Source organism: Cololabis saira, chromosome 5, assembly GCF_033807715.1.
Source record: "Cololabis saira isolate AMF1-May2022 chromosome 5, fColSai1.1, whole genome shotgun sequence".
NCBI classification, from domain to species: Eukaryota; Metazoa; Chordata; class Actinopteri; order Beloniformes; family Belonidae; genus Cololabis; species Cololabis saira.
In genome coordinates, this window is record NC_084591.1 from 23960623 (window position 1) to 23981867 (window position 21245).

Below are 21245 nucleotides of genomic sequence, written 5' to 3' on the forward strand. Positions count from 1 at the left end.
TCATTTAATTTTGGCATTGGTATTAGAAATAAATTGATAGAAGTTTCCTGACCACATCACTCCAGTTCTTAGATCTTTACCCGTGTTAGATGTTAAAATCCTGCTGGTTTATAAATCTCTGAATGGTCTGGGACCAAAATACTGTACATCTCTGATCTCCTGGTCCATTATGAACCAACCAGAACCCTCAGGTGTACTTTCTGAACCCAGAGTTAGAACCAAACGCGGCCACGCAGCATTCCTCACCTGTGGAATAAATTCCCAGAATGCATTTGGGTTGAAAACCTTTTTTATTTACTGCTGCAATTTAGCAATCTACCACAATGCATTGTAACCTTTATTTATTGCATTTCATTTGTTTTATTCTTTTGAACTTAAGTCTGATGTCTTTAATTCTGCCTCTGAACTCTTACCTTTTTGAAATGCATTTTTCAAAAATGTTTTTATGTAAAACACTTTGAATCGTCTTGTAAATGAAATGTGCAGTACAAATAAACTTGCTGCAACCGTGTTTGCTCTTGCTGGCTAAATTTAAAGATTTTTCTTTGGAATACATTAAGATGTAATATTTTGTGTGTGCGTTTCATACAGCCTCATGTAACCGTACAGATAATAACAACAACATTTAGTAGGAGGTATATATTGGCATTAATTGGAACTGAAAAAGGTTAATTGGCTTATCTCTAACTTTATTCAACAACATACACAGAGATTTTTCCAATTTTTGTTTTAACGGTCATTGTTTAGAACTACAGAGTCACCAATTTATGATATTGATTTCTGATGTTTGCAGTTCTCACATGTTTTTTCCCCCATCCATCCAAAATAATTTGAATTGAAGTCATGCAGAGACCTCATAGGTCTGTTTTTAATTGAAAATTCAATGCTGTCCTCAAAATGCCGAACGAGTTATTGTTTGGTGTAAGTTATTTCCTTAAAAATCAGACTGGAATTTCAGAACTGGCTTTCTCTGTCGCTGGAAATCAAAAAATTTAGTGATCCAGGTTACTAGACAGAAGTATTTGTACAAATGAAATGTCTGTAAAGAAATCACAGTGAGGAGCATAAACTGATATTTTGTTAGGTCATGGACATTCCTTGTTTCTATTCTAATGCCACCAACAAATAAACGGATTTCTAATTTACTTGATCCTGTTATTTCTTAGTTTTCTTTTCAAAACTATCTGGAGTAGCCAATGTTTTTTTTGTGGTCAAAACGTACAAAACATATCTATAATATTAATATTTTTAAGGGATACAATGGCGAGAAATGTAATGCTTACAGTGAGCTTTCAGTTTTACCACAGTAGTCATGGCACTGGCATTTTTATTATAAGCTGTATAATGAGAGCCTCCAGTCTGAGCTGTCTATATATATATATATATATATATATATATATATATATATATATATATATATGATAGATAGATAGATATTTAATTTATCGTTTCTTCCTACGTGTGGCTGTACTTGCATGACTTAACCACTTACTACAGGGTGTGCACATGCACACACACCCACACACATACAGTACATTCCTTACAGACAAAGCATATGTTGGAGTGACTGACACAGACCAGTATGTTCCTCCATCGTCATGTGCATCAATGATCATCTGTCACACGCAAGGCAAATTGCAATTTGATACAAACAGCTATTAAACAGTGAAGTTGTTATTTATGGTATAAGATTTCAGTCCATTCTGATCACCAGCTGGGTAACTGGTGTATGCCATTCCTTGGTGGCTATGGAGAAGTAAAGGAGAGGTGGAGAATAGAGAGCTGGGAGAGAAAAAACATGCCTTTCATTATTTAAAAGTACTGGATTATGTACAACATTAACCTTGTGTTTGACGATCATTAAAACAAAAAATCAAACGGCAGTTGCAGAGAGATTTTGCTTGTCAAATTGATTGCCACGTCACTCCAACTGACTCATCTCCTTTATCTGTTTCTTGTTGTTCCTGTTGTCGAACTGTTGATGAAGAGCTGTTTTTGACATTTACATCCTTCTTGAAAATATGATGTATTCCGGCTAAATCGCAGTCTACACTGAGAAACCCGTTACTGATGACATTCCTTATGTAATGTAAGGCTTTCGACTTCCAGGTGTATTAACCTGTATATGACCACCCATACACTTGGTCCTCTATTTAATTGGTGTGTGTACACATATATGTATGTACTTGTGCTTATGACACAGGGTGGCTGTCATATTTGAGCCTTTCTTTCATCTTGCTGCTTTTTCCTCTGTTCCTCAGATCCAGAATGCAGAGAAGAGAATGAATCCTCCAGGTCATCTGAGACTTCCAAGTGTCTTTGCCGCTGTCCTGCCCCGACAGCCTCTGTGTCTCAGTGGGGCACGATCTGCCTCCCAGTGCTGCCCCCCTCCTTGTCCTGGTCTGGATCCCTCCCCTCTCCCCAGCCCTCAGTAGTGGCCAACCCATAGGAGAGGAAAGGCGAGCCAGCCCCTGTAAATATGCCTGGATGGAGGTCTCAGTGGCGTCTCGTCCTGCTGAACTCCCTGACCTGTGGCCTGGAGATCTGTGTGGCAGCTGGGATCACGTACGTGCCCCCACTGCTGCTGGAAGCTGGAGTAGAGGAGCGCTACATGACCATGGTGCTAGGTAAGTGAGGAGCTATCAGGCTCATTTATTTATCAGCCATAATACTAGTCAGAAGCTACTTAATAATTAACTATTATTAATTATTACTATAATAATACTATAATAATTAGCTACCGTCATGAAAAGTCTTGTGAAACAGAACAAGCAGCAGTCTCCTACATGTGTAGATTGACATGACACAAAAAGTCACTTTCTTCATTGGTGATCTATAACCTGTGGGAGTGGAGGTGTTGCACTGGGGTGTGACTTTGTGACTTTGCCTCAGGGCTCTTATCTGTTTTCCGTTCAAGTCATAAACACTTAATTGAGGTCTTTACTGAAATCTGTGGCCATATATTCTGTTGTTTTGTCAGTTTAGTAATTACATAGTGTTTTAAAGACAGCAGACACTACCTCAAACTGAAGACGTTTTTCAGGCGTGAAATATATGACATTGATGGCTTCGTCAGTCTCCTAAAGCAGTGGCATTCAGCCATTTCTGTTATCGTTTATTATACTGCACTTATACGTGCAGACACGTCTGTATTTTCCTTTAGTTTCCATTCCTGTTAATTTCAATAGTTAGTCAAATAAGGTATGATGACGAAGTCCTCAGAGTCTCATGTCATATCGCCATAAAAATTCCTGAAGGGCTGTGTTGTTGCCTTGCTGTTTGTGTGAAACAAGGCCAGTGGGTGGAAGCAACTGAAAATGTCTTCTCTACATGTTTAAGATTACTAAACTATAGGTGTTATTTAAAAAAAAAAAAGATGTTTTAATTGGGAAGATTCAAAGATTATCAGCTTGAGGAAAATGTGATGTTTTGCTTCACCTGAAGTCATCTTTCCATCTTCACCACTCTATTGTTCAAGAATAAAGTTTTTATTTTTTTACAATACAAGTTATCAAATAAACACCCTGCATTGTGTTAAAACAGCCTTGAATATGATTTATTATCAGACAGCAGAAGATTCAGCTGCAGCTCAAATACTCAGTTTTCTTTTATTCATTTAAATGTTCTGTAGCTAATCAATCTAGGTCAAACCAGAGTAGGGGGGTTTGGACAGGGATCTGTTTTCAGTTTTATACTGCAGTATAAAGCTTTATTCTGTAGTGCTTGATAATGTATCAAATCATTTGAAATCACACCTTTATTAATGTACATTTTATATTAAATATCTTTTTTCTTTAGTCAAACACGGGAATAGTTTGTGTGTGTTCCCGCATGAGCACATACATTGGGGCAAAAAAGTATTTAGTCAGCCACTGATTGTGCAAGTTCTCCTACTTAAAAATATGAGAGGTCTATAATTATCATTGTAGGTACACTTCAACCACGAGAGACAAAAAGAGGAAAAACCTATTTTTTTTTTAAATCCAGGAAATCACATTGTAGGATTTTTTAAGAATGTATTTGTAAATGATGGAAAAAAGGAATAACAAAAGTTCACCTCAGTACTTTGGAACATAACCTTTTGTTGGCAGGAAACGTTGGACAGGGGTCAAACGTTTCCTGTAAGTCTTCACCAGGTCTGCACACACTGTTGCTGGTATTTTGGCCCGTTCCTCCATGCAGATCTCCTCTAGAGCAGGGAGTTTTGGGGCTGTCGCTGGCAACACGGACTTTCAACTCCCTCCAAAGATGTACATGCACATTATCAGTGGTCTTGTATGTCTTCCATTTTCTAATAATTGCTCCCACAGTTGATTTCTTCACACCAGCCTGTTGTAGATTCAGTCTTCCCAGCCTGGTGCAGGTCTACAATTTTCTTCCTGGTGTACTTCTATAGCTCTTTGGTCTTGGCCATGGTTGAGTTTGGAGTGTGACTGTTTGAGGTTGTGGACAGGTGTCTTTTTTTTTTTTTAAACACAGATAACGAGTTAAAACAGGTGCCATTAATACGGGTAACGATTGGAGGACTGAAGTAGTTACAGGTCTGTGAAAGCCAGAAATCTTGCTTGTTTGTTATTGACCAAATACTTACTTTCCACCATAATTTATTTACAAATTGCTTCTTTAAAAATCCTACAATGTAATTTCCTGGATTTCTTTTTCTATTTTTCTCTCCCATAGTTGAAAGCTACCTATTATGAAAATTACAGACCTCTGTCATCTTTCTACGCAGTAGAACATGCACAATAAGTGGCTAACTAAATACTTTTTTGCCCCACTGTGCGCGCGCACATGCATATGTATTTTAACTATGTTGTCTGAAATGAAACAAGACTCCTTCACATCCTCTTGACCGTGTTCCAGGCACAGGAAAATCTAGTTGCTGATGAAAGCCTTTAGCACATCACAGGTCTTTTCAGGGAAGATGTGGACGCCCATCCATTTCCCTTCAGACTGTGGAAAACTTGATTTGATGGCTCAAAACCATGCAGGAAAAAAAAGCTTTAGTTCCAGTATTGCAGACAACTGCTAAGCAGTATATGAAATGGAATTAAGAAGAAAGCGGCACTCAAAGTATTAATTTTAAGTCCATATTAGAAAATGACTCGTCCCTAGAAAGTAAAAGTTTTCTGTTATGTTGTGATATTAACCAGGATAATGGTGATGAATGGTGAGTAGTTTGGAGTTCTGCTAACTGCAGCTGCACGCTCTGGGCTGCAGCTAATCCAATTTCACATTCAAGTATTCCCTGAAACGTGTGCAGCTGGAGCAAAATTTTCTTCGAAAAAAATCTGTATTTTATTCTTCTGACTGACTGTGCATATGTTGTTTCTGACAATCTAGTGTTTAGAGCAAAAAATAATCAATTTTATTTTAACAAAAAGAAAAACTGGTATCATTTGTGTACCTACAAAGACGTTTTAGTGCTTGGAAATTAGTTGCACGTGTGTAAATGCCCAAAATATCCTCCTGTGTATGGTATGCAAATATGCAGTGTAACTTTACAGAGTTTACTTGTAAGTGATGTGAATGGTTGTACTATCCTAAATGGTATTCACATGGTCCTCTTCACTAAAGGCGTCTCTTTCAAGCTCTGCCTTGTGACTTTACAGATGATGGATAGAATTCCATGAATCCAGGAAGATCCATGTGCATGACACATGTGCCCATTTAAATATAAAGATGAAACAATATACACTTGTACTCTTCACACTTCCTAAACAGCTGCTGGTGTTAGGAGGGGGGGGGGGGGGTCATCGTTGTAGAGTTCTTCCCAAACATGCTGCGCTGGAAGCTAATCTGAAAATGGAATTCACCCTAATTTTCTTATCCCTGTATTTAAATGGATTGGTGGAGCGTTATTTAAATGAAGACAGATATGGTACCTTGGGAGTGTTCTAACTAATTTCCCTAGGTAGAAGTGTCAGACTGCTGCTTTCTACTTTATCCAACGTCCTTTTGTTGGCTGCTCTATTCTCCAGTTGTTCTGTTCTCAAGTATCTTGCTTCGAGGATATCATTTAAGAAAAGTGCATTAACCTGAGTCTTCAAATGAAGAAACGCACACAACCAAATGTTACTCTCTTAATTAAGTCTATATATATATATATATATATATATATATATATATATATATACATATATATATATATATATATATATATATATATATATATATATTAGGGCTGTGTGATTAATCGATTTTAAATCTAAATCGGATTTATTAATCAAAATCGATGTTAAAAAAGGAAAATCGGAAAATCGATTTTCCTTTTTTGCAGCCCGTCTCATCTTTGTTTGGTCAAGAAAATTGTAAATGTTGTCACTTTACTAAACTCAAGGAGGATTTACAGTATCTTTCAATTGCACTTCATTCCCAATAGGGAAATTTGTTTGCTATTTTTCTTTAAAAATAAAGATAAAATATTTGAAACAATTTATTCCATTGTCTTTTGTAGTTTTACCAAAAAAATCTAAATCGAAAATCGGGTTTTCAGAGAATATATATATATATATTATTCTCTGGGTTATATATTCTAGAGAGTACAGTAATGGATGAATCTGCATGCCTGTAAACACGAGTTAGAAGCAGCAAAGCTGTTCAGAGATGGGAAAGTGTGTGTGTTACCATGTGTTTCAGGGAGAGCAGTTACTAAGTGGGGAGAGTGTGTGACCTAGTGAATCCTACAGCTCTGGAGGGTCAGGATTGTTATGATGGGCCTTCGCAGCTGCAGTAGGGAGAAATGTGCTGGAGCAGCTGACTGTTTGGCTGCTGACATTTTCTCTCCCTTTACTTACCTGCCTGTTGTGCTGGTATGGGACCAACTGTCTGTGCATACATCTCTTGTCAAAGTTGCATAACATGCTGTACTGCTGTATTGTTTTAACTTCAGTGGGGCTTTCAGACATTTGTTATGAGCAGGCCTCTGTGTTAGCATGTGCATTAGGACAGACATAAGAGATTGTTTAGGCTTCGATAAGAAATGCTGATCTTGAAGTTCTTCCTCAGTATAAGGAGAAGGCCACTGGTTTTACAGGTCAAAATCCACATTTAAGATTGAATAATTTTGGATTTAGCTTGTCTGTATTTGAGCGGCCGCTGCAACATGGCATGTTCTAATTAGCCGGACAGCCACCTGTGACGCTGCTACCTTCAGGCAGCAGCCCATCTGCAGGAGCAGTCGCTGATGATGGACGAGGCATCATACCATCAGCAGCCAGAAGGAGCTGAGAGGGCCAGTAAAAGGCTAAAATGGATATCTGTAGGTAGTGGAGAATATTTTTGGTTTCTCTTTGGATGGATTCTTTCTTCGGTGGAATTTCGCAACCCTTTTGAGCATTCAACTGCCTCGCAAGGCAAAATGGAAACATTTCATATGTGCATATGTTTTTGGCAAGTGCGGAACAAAAGCATATGAAATTGTGTCAGGGGTTTGTAGGGGGGGGGGTTTGTCTGTTTCAACACTTATGAGTTAGGGCTTTTTTTCGCATCATGGGTTGAATATATTTGAAGCATCTCCACATCCACTGTGCATTTCCTGATGCTATGTCTGTAGTCTCTGAAATCCCCTTTCCATCCCTGTTTGTAACCACAGGTATTGGTCCGGTTCTTGGCCTGCTGTTCATCCCTCTGATTGGCTCAGCCAGTGACCACTGCAACAGCACTTACGGCAGACGGCGGCCTTTCATCTGGCTGTTTTCCCTGGGAGTCCTCCTGGCACTTTTTATCATCCCCCATGCTGATATCCTGGCCAGATATTTTGCTTGGGGGGGACAGACTCTCCAGGTTGGTCAAAATGACTTAATTTGTTTCCTTTTAATTTCCATATTTTTCTACGTATATATCATGCGAGGAAAATAAATGCATATTAAATTATTTGTGCAGAAGAAGTGGACGTCTAGGAGTTAAAACCCACCATGAAATTGTAAAAATAACGTCATTAAATAAATTAAGTAAATTAACAAAGTTGTTTGCGTAGTTTTAATTCTAATGTTTAACAGGAATTTAACCAACTGAAAACATGGTGTATAAGACGTGTGACGGTTGGCGCCGTCTGCGACAGTCAGTTACTGTAACTGATTACATTGTTGGCTCGTCTGGTGATGATTATATCTGTGTGACTGGTATCAAATATGCAGAACTTACCAGATACTGACACAGTTCTCGAAAATGAAAGTTATACATTTCTAAATGTGTAATTGTAAGGCTTGAAGTACATCTGCCTTTAAGAGGCCCAGTGTCGATTTGAAAGGAGCATCCGTGTGTGTGTATATGAATCCTAAGATGCATATAATTATGTTCCCTCTGTAGTTACAGTAGTGTGATATGAGATCAGAGTTTTGCATTTTCAGCCATAAAGTGGCCGCAGAGACTTTGGTGCCTTTGATACTTGTGCACTCTTTTCCTGGCTTTGATCCACAGTCATCTTCTGCTCTTGGCCAACGGCAACTATGAATATAGAACAATTTCTGTTAATCGTTTTGGAGGTTGGGACAGTTAACTACTCCGTCATGTCTGAGGGCTTGGTTCTGCCAAATGAGGCAGGATCAGAACCGTTTTCTGCCACCAGTTGTACTTGAACCTCTGTGATGTACCGTAACCCATCTGTTTGGATAAAGACATGAAGCTGGGGAGTGATACGCTAAACAAAAAATGTGTGTGTTTGAACATTTACTTGAAATGTACTTGTTTGATCATTCTGGAAACCACCATGTTAATCAGGGGAAAAAAAGAATTTGGATAAAGATACCAAAGATGTTGTATGTCATATGGCCAGTATTGATCTTTTTAAAGCACATTGTGTGTTTTATGTACAGTAAGTAACGATAAAGCCATTTTAAGATGAGAGTTTAGTGTAAAATATGACTTGTTTTCTTTCATTTGTTCCAGGTGACCTTCCTTATCGTTGGTGTAGGGCTCCTTGACTTTTGTGGACAGGTGTGCTTCACGCCGTTGGAGGCTCTTTTGTCGGACCTGTACCGAGACGAGGAGGACTGTGGGCAAGCCTTCGCCATGTTCTCTTTCATGGTCAGCTTGGGAGGCTGCGTGGGTTATTTGTTACCGGCGCTGGACTGGAGTCGTGGCTTTCTCTCTGTTTACCTCGGAGGCCAGGCCGAGTGCCTCTTTTTTCTCCTCATCCTCATCTTCGTCCCCAGTGTGCTCATTACCATGAAGGTGTCTGAGGAACCCTCACATGTGAGCGGCAGCTTGGCAGAATCAGGATCTTTACTGGAATCAGGGACTGGTGCAATGGCGGCCGGCTGGTATGGCTTGCCACGCTCCTGCTGCTACCTGCTTAAGTGCAAGCTGACGCCGCTCAAGGCGGTACCGCTACTCTGTTTACTGAGAACATGCTGTTCCATGACTCCGGCCATCTTCAGGAGCTACTGCCACGTCCCGCGGGTGATGAGGCAGCTGTGCCTGGCTCAGCTTTGCAGCTGGATGGCCGTCATGTCTTTTATGCTTTTTTACACAGACTTTGTGGGAGAAGGACTGTATGAGGGCGTACCCAGTGCATTACCAGGAAGTGTGTCCAGACAAAGATACAATGAAGGTCAGATCTACTTTCTCATCAAGCAATTGTAAGATTTTGCTATCCATATATGTGGTATGATCATATTCTGTCTTTGTAAACGTGTATCTAATGTGCCACACACTCGATTAGCAGTATCCTCCTTTCATCTGCTTCAACTTTCTTCAATATATGGTATCACTAGGGGTGTCAAATTAGAGCGTTAATTGCGATTAATTATTGACAGGCACATTTAGCGCGTCATGTTTTTTAATCTCTAACTTTACTTTTTCTGTTTGCGAGTTGCCTTTATTGTGAAATCTGTGTTTGTGAGACAGGCAGCTTAAGTTTAACTACCACATAAACGCAAAGCACCCGGTCGCGAGCGCAGCCACAGCTAACGTTAGCAGCAACGATGTTGCCACAGCAACGCTCTTCTCAAGACTAAACTCGAGGAGAGCACCGCGCGCATGCGCACGTCTGCGACAGAGAGGCTGGCGACTGTTCTTGCCAAGTGGATGTAAATGGCTAGAACTGCATCTGTTCAAGTCTGTTAAAAAATAAATAAATGACTTTATAAAGCCACTTTTTTTGCTGTTATATATCAATCTTTGATCTGCCACAATAATGTAATGAATTTAAAGGAAAACACCTCAAGTTGAGGGCGATTTTAAGCAATTTTTAGGTGAGATTAATTAGATTAATTCATTACAAATCTTAATTAATTAACCTCTCAAATGTTTTAATCGCTTGACACCCCTAGGTATCACCAAAAGATTCCCTGTCACCTATCAACGGCTGTCATGCTAGTTTGATGCAGGATGCGGTCTATAAACTTGGCTTGGGGCACTTGGGTTTTCTTGTATCGTATCATTTGAACATGATGCAATAGTGTTCTTTCAGCACAAAATAGGGAGAACAGGATTTCAAGTCAAATGTATTCATCGTTCTGCTGTATCCATTTCATTCTATAGGCCATATACAGGAGAAATAAGCTCTAACATGGATACTTAAGTACAACACTTTACTTGAGCTTGTGAGCGCTCTTCCTATCCGCACGCAGTTTAAATAAATGCACAAAATGTTTTGGCATTCTTAATCCTGCTTAGAAAATCATCATCACTAATCCTGCTAAACATTTTGACAGCTATATTCTGCAGACATTTTAATACTTTGGCGTATCATAACACTGAAATATAAGCTTTAAAGTCCGATAAACCTGAACATGTTTGTTGTCAGTGATGTAAGAGGACCAAAATAAAAGCCCTGTCTGTGGTGTATATTACAGTACATGAGAGAGAGCTTTTGATAAGAGTGAATGTAAAGCAAAGCACCTTGAAGGCAGATCCATCTTTCATTACGTTAAGATAAAACATTTTATTAACATCCCATTTTTTTAAGCTTCCCCTTTTTTGTTTCCCTTTATATTCCGTTAAGTACTTTCCTGCTGCTTTTTTTTTATCTTGTTCAGTCTGGGTTTTCACCTGACCTCCTCATTAACCTTTTAGTCTTTCATTGTGACTTTTTTCTATCCATTCAGTTCTCTTCTTATTTTTCCGCTCCTTCTTTACGATACTTAAAAAAAAAAAAAAAACTTTTTCTCTCTCTGCTGCCTGTGACTGCTGGACTCCAAGGAATGTCACACTCACAAAGAATTAATGTCAAGGATTCAGCGCACAAAGAACATGTTCTTTCAAGTCAGGTAGACAGCCAGGGCACACCATTTTTGAGGTCCGTCTGAGTTTAGTTTGTTTAATCTGAAACACAGCAGATGTTATTAGACTACATCGTTCAGGCTTCAGATATTCCTCTGCATGTGGGTAATCTGCTCTATTTAAAGTTACTTAACCTTTTTGTTTCATTTTTTCTGTTTTTTTTTTTTTAACAGTAACTGCTATTCTTTAAGAAATCAGTTCTGCAGAGGAGGACTGCAATGCAAAGTGGTTGTCTTTTAGAGATCATTTATCTATTTCTGCAATGGTTGTTCCATGCATGGATTCGATAGCATTCTCACTTAGTCTTGTATCCTGGGATTAAATTTCAGCTCTGGGGGAGTAATGATATGATTCACTTATTCTTTCCACATAGGTTAGATGACTCTGCTCTTGAACTTCTGACGGACACTTTCACTGGAAACAAGCTGAGATCATTATGATAACAAACACCTAAAAGCCCAGACATATAATCAGCTTTTGTGAATTATTAAAAATCAGAACAAATATATGAGGAGGTAAAATGTATGAGGGCATTACATGGAAAATTAATTAACACCACTTTTTTATCTCCTTACAAAAAAAAATATGCTTTCTTGTCAATAGAGTGGGTTTGGGATTTTTAATGTCAAATTTTAATTGTTCTTTGTTTATTCAACGATTTAACAGTGTTGGCTGTGCTACTTTCATGGTGTTTTTATGGTTTTAAACACAAAATTCAGTTATTGTAAGTTCAATAAACCCTGAAGGGAAATGTCATTGTTGTAGTAAAAAACATGCAAGTAAATCAGTATTATGAAAAAGTTATTATCGAGGCTATAGGTATGCTCATAATAAGATTACAATCCTCCGCTTAATGATTGTTAATATGGTACTTCAGGGACTAAAAACTGACACAATGCACCAGATAACGCTTCGATGGCCCTGGGAATTATGAAATTAAACAAATGTCTACCTACATGATTTTAGTAGCTATTAGACAGAATAACACAACAAAAGTATGAAAAGAGGATATGTTTTTGTTCATTATACCAGGATATTCAAAAGTAGCCTGGGGAGATTTATTGATGCAACTAAAATAACTATAAATAATGGCATTATAATCATGTTCAAGAAAATACGCCCTCCATTTAAAGTACCGGTAGTTTGTTCAACCTTTTTCTGCCATACACCCTTTCTGCCCCCATGAGATGTGTCAAGGTTAACTTAAATAGTTTGTGAATAGTATCAAGAAAATAGACCAAAAGACTTTGCCAGCCATTTTTATGATATTTTGTCACCAGATTGCTCCATCACACTGCTTTTTTTCTACAATAAAGACCAGTCAAACAGAGACTAAAGCATGCTGGAACTATAATGATCAATTATATTTCTCCACTAGTCTGTGGTTTTTCAAAATAAGATAAAAAGAAAATTAAATGAGGCACCTTTTTTAGAGCAATGATCTTAAAAAGTTAAATGGAAAGAAAATGATATTACAGTATAATGAGCTACAATGAGCTAGTTTTCTACTACACATCTTATTTAAAGGACAACTGTGAACCAATACAAAAAAACAACAACAAAGAAAGACCATGCATTTAGCAGGAAATACAAAGTATATACTTATTATGGGTCAAATCAGTGAAGGTCAAAATATGGATTGTGGAGATGACACCCTTCAAAGCTGAGGCAGCTGGAGTAGTTTGTTCAGGAAGAGTGGGCCAAAATACCTCCTGACATATTCAGAAGTCTCTTTGAGAGCTACAGCAGTTGTTTGTTGTCAATAATTACTGTTGTGTTGTTAGTGGTACCATCACTTTTATCTGTGCCATTTTTATTTGTTTTATGTAAATCATTTAGTTGAATTAAAATAAAAAGCAAAGATAGATTTATGTTAAACCAGTAACAAATTTGGCATTAAATGTGTCAGTTTGCAGCTATTTAATAGGTAATGGTGGATTTTTCTCCATATCTGTATCACTGCATTATTGAAACTTTGCATCTTTGGATCATCTTACATTTACCTCGGTCGTTCGGTAAGACTTGACTTCAGATGTTTGCTGTCTGGCTCAGTGACTGGGCCAGACTCAGGCCAGGATGGCATTTTCCTCTCTAAACAAGGACTGGCCTGTAGGTCTCTGTTCCTCAGGCCTTTCAGAGATGTATCTGAGGTTAATGTTGTGTGTTATCTTCCACGTCAATCAATCTCAACTGTGTCCATACTTCAGAGATCTGTGAATGTCACCAAACTGGATCTGTTCTGACCCCTTTATGGATTTGACGTAAAAACTGCTTTTTAGTTTATCCTTGTAGGTTGAGATTTGTATATACAAAAAAAGGTTTATTCTACTACTACAATAACATGTCAAAATATAAAAAGAACACAGTAAAACATAATAGTAAAAATAGTAAAAGCAAAATTGAGGTTATTCCAGTCCCAGATTTAGATGGAATATGCCTGTCTAAAAAGGTGTGTTTTAAAGGAATGTTTGATATCCTGTGGTAGGGAGTAGGGCTGCACGATTCTGGACAAAATGAGAATCACGATTTTTTTGCTTAGAATTGAGATCACGATTCTCTCACAATTTTTTTCCAATATAAAATTTATTGCACTTATTACTTTAACTTTGCAACAGCTGAACAAAAATATAATAACAATAAACATCTCTTGTCTTCTTTACACAAACCTTTGAATAATTTAAACAATAATAACAATTTTGAACAATATTTGTTCCTCCCTGAGTTGAACACCCTTTCAGAAAGGGGACTTGTAACAGATCCTGTAGTTCTGAAGCAACAAATTATTCCTCTGGCTGCTTTTTGCTGTAACAGCTGACATTGAACATAAAAACAATAAACATCTCTCTTGTCTTTAAATAATTTTAACAATAACAATTTTAACAATATTTATGTGCAATATGTGTCAGGTGATGAGAAAGGTAGATGTTTCTCCAAATGTAATCCACAATCATTAACAAAATATAACAAACATGACAACATGATAGTTGACCATGACAGGACTACAACAACCTAGAACATAGGCCTAGTCATTTTTTTATGCAGCCATCTTTAAAAAAAAAAAAAAAAAAAAAATCTTTTTTTTTTTTTTTTTTTTTAAATCGTCGTCATTTGGAAATGAGATTGCGTTCAAGCATGAATCGAGATCGCGATTTTTTTAACGATTAATCGTGCAGCCCTAGTAGGGAGTCCAGAGACAAGCTCTCAACCCCATGGTGGACCAACTGTCTGATGGGAGGGGGAGCTGGATGGAGGAGGAAAACCTGAGAGTACGACTGGCTTTGTTAATGTAGAGGAGCTCAGTGAAATACAGACGGGTGAGGTCGTTGATGGCCTTGTAGGCGATTACTACAATTTCATAGATTATAGGGAATTTATTAGGGAGCCAGTGAAGTTTATGCAGGACAGGAGCGATGGGAAGCAGTTCTGAGCCAGTTGAAGTTTTTGAAGGGACTTGTCAGCTAAGCCAAACCGACGGGAATAACAATAATCAAGACGGGATGCAACCAGGGCGTGGACCAAAATAGCAGTTGTGTGGGGTGTGAGAGACGGGCGCAGACGTGAGATATTGCATAAGAGAGTGCCACTGAGCGAGTGCTATTGTTAATGTTGGACTGGAATGACAGAGTGCTGTCGAGGATGACACCCAGACTCTTAACCTGGTGAGAGGGAGAAACAGAGGAGTTGTCAACAGAAATAGAAAAGTTATTTATGTTGGAGAGAGTGGATTTAGTGCCAGCGAGCAGGACCACAGTTTTATCACTGTTAAGTTTGAGACAGTGTGGGAGAACCAGGATTCCCTGTAGGCTATCAGGTAGAGCTGGGTGTCAATATGACCATAGAGGGAATAACTTGAGTCCCTTCATAATTTCTTATATGACAGCAGTCGTTATAGTCACAGGACAAAGTATTATACCAATGACAGTCCTCCTTTGGTGATTCTGCTGTGTCTAACACTGCTATTGCTCCCCTTCCAGGAATCCGTATGGGCAGTCTGGGCCTGTTTCTGCAGTGTGCTACCTCAACCTTCTTCTCCCTGGTTATGAGCCGTCTGGTTTGCCGATTTGGGTCACGACGGGTCTATATAAGCAGCATGTTGACCTTCACGATCTCAGCTCTGGTCATCTGCATGTCCAAAAGTGTTGTTCTGGTCACTGCGATGGCAGGGCTCACTGGCTACGCTTATGCAACGCTGCAGACCCTGCCTTACACACTCACCTGCCATTACCACAAGGAGAAAGAGGTAAATACACAAATAATTGTATACTCATCTATACTGTTCTGACAAAATGAATCTGATTGATAAAGGTTTTTTTTTTTCTCATCTCATTTCAGATATACATGCCAAAAAAGATAACCAAAAGCTTACATAAAAATGGTGTAACCGGCACGCAGGATTCTGGTCATTTGACTTCTGTGGAGGGGGGGGAGGGCACTTTGAACCATAAAACGGGCTCTCCTCATTGGAATACCCACTTCAGCCAGGACGGTTACGAATACTATCCCGTCCCACAAAACCAGAATGGCTCGTCTCACTGTTCCAGTGCGGCTGACCCGGACAAGGCCGAGTTGGGATTTGAGAAACGTGGTGTGGGCTTGGACTTTGCTATCTTAGACAGCACCTTTCTCCTCTCTCAGGTTATCCCCACCCTCTTCATGGGGATGATTGTTCAGTTCGCACAGTCTGTTACTGCCTATATTGCCTGCTCTGCCATCTTTGGCACCGTTGCCATCTACCTTGCCAGCCACATTGTCTTTGACCAAAAAGACCTCAGAAGCTAAGACTCGATGGGAAAGTGAGTGAGGGAATCAGTCATTCAGGTTCCGTGGATGCAACTTGACCGCACTTATGCCAGAATGCCTTGTGCTTGTACAGTCAACGTAAGTGTGGCAGGCTGTGAGGAAAAAGCTTTAGAAAGGAAAAGGTCACAGAAGCTGAGTGATTTGCGATTGTCATGCTACAGCGGAAACTGTCACCTGCAAGCTACAGAGTCGATCCCAACCCCGTGCACAGTTTAAGCTGTAGAACACTATGCTGAAAGCTGACATTTTGCTAAAAAATATCTGTTTGTGACATGATTTCTGTTGTTCTTCTTGCTCAGGTACAATGAAACAGATTTACTGTAGAATTCATTCACCTCAAACACAGGGCTTCTAATCTTTTTAATCGTTTCTAAAAGTTTTGTTAAAAAGAGGTCTTGACACAGTTTTGAAACATTTTAAATCATTTTTGCTTTTATCTGCAACATCATTAAGGTACCATGGAGACTGCCCACCATTTTTCTTTAACTTTTTTTCTTTAAAAAAAAAGACCTCGTATAAGATCATCTCCTTTCCATAGATATCCTCAATCATATTTAGGGAGGCACAAAGAAATCGGTCAAAATATCTAACCTTTTCATTACAGCACTAACACTCAACAAAAGTCATCTCAGGGCAGTTACAGAAAGAGCAAACGAGTTCAGTGCAATCCAATTCAGCCCAATTATAATCCGATTATATTCCAGAAAAATCCAGTTTATTGTAACCCATTTAAAATCTAATTCAATTCAGTTCAACCCAATCCATTATATTAATATGCATACAATGCCAATTCATTAAAAAGGCCACCCCAGCTTAAGAAACCAACAGATTGCGTTGAAACTTCATTTCAATTCAACCCCCCAAGAATTAGGAAAGCGAGGCACGTCAGTCATCTGTGGAAACTAGATTCAGGAAGGGAAACGCTCTGCTTTTACTAGCTGGGAGCTGAGAGGACAGGACAAAGATTCAAATAAATATAAGTGCAATTAATCCAGGGATACCTGCAATGAGACAAATTAAAAGAAATAAAATAAATCAAAGTAAACGCAAAGTTAATTGCAGCAATAATGAAAGACAGCAATTATACAAGAAGCGTAAAGTCATGGGAGGTATTTGAACAGCCTAGGCCATAAAATAAATAAATAAATCTTGTGTTGTTCTTTAATTGCCCTCCAGGGTTGGAATTTTAAATTGCAAACATTTAATTGACTGCACTATAAATTGGCGCCCCACAAAGAAACATGGCTCTTAAGGGATTGATATGTAAGGAGAAGAATTTTCAATTATGTCAGGGATTTCATCTGCCTTCCTGTATAGGTGTGGCTGACTTATCATCTGCATACCAATGGAAAATGATGCTGTTCAGTCTAATAATTTGGCAGCATATTTAAGTGAAGTGTATTGGTCCAAACTCTTTAAATAGATCATTTATAAACAAATAATCCCCTCAGGCATGCAGCATAGACAATTGATCTAAATTCAAAGTAGAATAGAATTAAGCTGGTATAGATGATGATTGTGAATCAATGAAAACTTCCTTGTACATTCTTGTTTAGAATTCATCTAAATCAGTTTAATAACTTGGTGATTTACATGAAGCTATTGTTGAAGCTTGTTCCCAGAACTTACTAGGACAGAGACGCAAAGCAGCTCCACTTGATGACACAAGAGAAGCAGAAGCAGGAATACTCATGATTCTCTCTATAATAGAAAATATTGTTTTGGGAAGAAGCTCATAAAGTCATAACTACCTAGAGTTAAAGAAATACCAGGATGTTTAGAGTTATGGGAAGTATTCTTGTTTTTTATTCACGTTGGTGAAAATACCACTTCCATAACAGCTTTTTCAAAGTCTGCTTTAATATATACAAAGCTGTGAATTAAACAAAGGTGCCAGCCTTTTCTGACCAATTATCTTCTTTTTCAAAGGAGCAGCATTGTCAAGTTCTAACAAGTCAATGTTGTCTTGTTAGCACTGTCAAGACAATCAAATGTGCTGGAGTTAAACCCACATGGCTCCCCTCCACTGCATTGGCACGGAGCACTGAAGAAAAAGCTAAAACCTGTCTTTAAATTTTGTTGCACCATCTGTTGACTTGCACCTACTATAATGAAATTTCTCACTCACAGATGTGGCATAGACAGTTGATCTACAATTTATATATAAATATACATCGATAAGACGAAGAAACTGAGTTAATCTCAATTTAACGAGGAAAGAAGTTGCAGTCTTATGGAATTAATGGCAATATTCAGGTTAATATTTTCACAAATGTTTATAAATTAAGCTGTATTTTACTATTACTTTAGCATTTCCCCAATTAAAGTAATTTAGTATCAAACAGATTTACTGAAACTATATGATATTCAATTTGACTTTATCAATCCCTATGGGAATTTTTTTATGCAACCTGCTGAGGGGAAGTTGTCAAGTGGTGTGATTTAAGAAAGAAGCTGTTTAATTAAACTGGAATACTGCATCATATCATCTCTTAAGATTATCTTTATCTCTGTAGAGTAATCTTCTACAGTGTACCTGCTCATCTGGTCACATGCCTCTCACCTGGAACATTATTTCAGTGTCTTGCATAGTAAAAATGTGGAATGATATGTTCTGGATACACACTTCATAGCAATCTTTCTTGGAAAAATCCACCCCAAAAAAGTCTTGCAGTAAGGGAGTGCTGTCTTTCCCTTTTTCATGAACCTTGGTCTTTCAGTTTATACTCAAATGACAATCTCTGACATCCAGATGGGTTTGTTATATAATGCTGGTGGTAAGTGATAAACACGTTGAGGGATGTGTTAGGGATATCTACTTTATAGGAACCATTCTCGAAAAATGCCAAAAAAAACCACCTGTCCTGCAGTAAGGCAGACAATTGTTTTATCGTGGGTGTGGGTACTATACCGTATAGGGAGGGTTAAAGGATGCATGCATGCATATATATGTGTGTGTGTACATACATACATACATACATACATACATACATACATACATACATACATACATACATACATACATACATACATACATTTAGTGTCACTGTAAGATGATGCAGCCATTATTATGACACAAGAAAGTTGTCTTTTTTTCTTTTCTTTTCGTGTTCAGTCCTGCTGGTTTGATCTTTCACAGGGCATTTGAAACTTGGCTCAGCAGATACAAATGATCCTGGCTGGAGTTGTACTCAGCGTGGAAGAGGACAGGATTTGTCGTGTCATGCTGATGTTACTGCAGAGCAGCCAGTTTATCATGTTCACCCTGAAATGAAATGGAAAATATTGTCTGTCAGCAGCTGCAGTGTCAGAAAAAAAAAATTTTCTAAGTGCCTGTGTATTTTTCATCCATCTTTTGTAAATATGTATTAATTTATTTTCTTTTTACTACAAAATGGTCTGTGTTAAAAATATTGGACTCTGTGAAGGCTGTTTCTGTGAAAAAGATAACTTATTTGTATAGAATTGCTATAGAAGCATCCCCAATGCTATAATTTATTTCAACAATTTTCACTTTATCCCACAGTTCTGGTAACACCAAGGAGCATATCACCATTATCAAAACAGTGTCAGATAAAACTGAAGATTTCACTGGAAGTACAGTGTTTCTGAGCTGAAAACACTTATTGCATACTGAGGTGTATTTTTATTTAAATCCAAATACAAATAAGTTATTTTGTCATTTCTTCTTTATCTGTATTTTTGTAACCACTTCTTATCTCTAATCAAAGGGTTTATTATATTTTATAAAGCATAAAGACCACAAATATCATATACTGGTTGGGTGGAAGTGTTTTTTCACTCTTTTTTTTTTCCTGGACTCCAATGTCCTGTTGCTAATAAAATAAAGTGCCATTGGTCAGACTGTGGAGGCCAGAAGATGTGTTTTAATATGTTTAAATTTTTTGACAACATTTCTGTTGCTTTTGTCATTGTCTAAATACTGAAAAACAATTGTCATGGCTGAATGAATTAAGATTTGTTTAGCCATGACAATTGTTTTTCCTCTTCATTATAAATCTATCAGATGGTGTATAAGTATGCAGTTACCAAACAGATTTTATACAAAATAAAAACTGCATTTTTAATGAGACCTTGCTCCCAATGTGTAATTTTCTTGAAAAATCTCTTGGACAAAAAATACTTCGTGCTTGGTCATTTGCGTTCTTGCCGTAAAAACCTTAAAGGCTGATTTATGGTTCCGCGTTACACCAACGCAGAGCCTACGCCGTAGGGTACGCCGTATCCTACGGCGTGGGCTCTGCGTCGATTTAACGCGGAACCATAATTCAGGCTTAAAGCAGCACAAGGTAACTTTCAGCTTTTGTTGAGTTTGGCGGCTCCTTTGGACAAAAGCGGTAGTGCTTTACCAGTAGTGTGGAAGGGTTCCTACCATCCACCTCGAAGTTACATAGTGCCAGTGAAGGTGATACAGACCCCTCAGACCATGACAGAGGTTCATTAAACCTGTTGTAAGTTGTTGTACCATCACAATGACTCTGGAAATATTATATTAAAATAAGATAAGATAAACCTTTAATAGTCCCACAGAGGGGAAATTTTCAGTTTACAGCAGCAAAGGGGATAGTGCAAAAACAAGAGGCATCAATAGAAAAAGTAAAAGTAATAACACAGTAATAATAATAACACACTATAAACAGTAAACTGGTATACAATAATAATAAGAAGAAAGATAAATAATAAGAAATACTAGTATATAAAAAAAGATAACTGACGGATATTTACAGATGGATATTTACATAATTGCACGTTGCGGTGAGTGAAAGATATTGCACATTATTTCCCTTATAAATATAAGGTGGGAAAGTTACATAGTGCTGCTTTAAGGGGAAATATTTAGTTTCATGGTTCATCAAAATTGCATTAAAACTGCTGTTTCAAGGGAGTATTTGTGGCTTTTCTGAATATCTGTGCGGATGGGGACTCGCCGGTGAGTTTTCTATGGAAATGGTGCCACCCTTTGGAAATAGAAACGAACTGGTTTGTGTGTGCGCAACTGCGGTGTCCCCGCTGACGCACCGGCACGCTGCTGCTGCTGCTGGCACAATCTCTGACAGGGAAACGACGAGAGGCGTGCATGTCACAGGGAATGGCATGCTGACAATGTGTGCCATTTTATTACGACTTTCGAAAGTTTTTTTTTCTTTTTTTTCCCCTCTTGTTTCCCCCTCCTATCCAATGCACCATGGGGGTAAAAC

General features: G+C 38.2%; 1 protein-coding gene across 1 annotated transcript in view; it reads left to right on the forward strand.

Moving 5' to 3' along the window:
* slc45a3 (solute carrier family 45 member 3) overlaps nucleotides 1-20098 on the forward strand; it is a 45555-nt gene extending 25457 nt beyond the window's left edge. Inside the window, exons 2-6 of the mRNA XM_061721312.1 lie at nucleotides 2262-2627; nucleotides 7595-7785; nucleotides 8890-9553; nucleotides 15201-15466; nucleotides 15559-20098. Coding sequence (XP_061577296.1) covers nucleotides 2480-2627; nucleotides 7595-7785; nucleotides 8890-9553; nucleotides 15201-15466; nucleotides 15559-16005 — 1716 coding nt within the window. The 5' untranslated portion in view covers nucleotides 2262-2479 and the 3' untranslated portion in view covers nucleotides 16006-20098. The remainder of the gene's footprint in view (nucleotides 1-2261; nucleotides 2628-7594; nucleotides 7786-8889; nucleotides 9554-15200; nucleotides 15467-15558) is intronic.
* Nucleotides 20099-21245: the final 1147 nt, after the last annotated feature.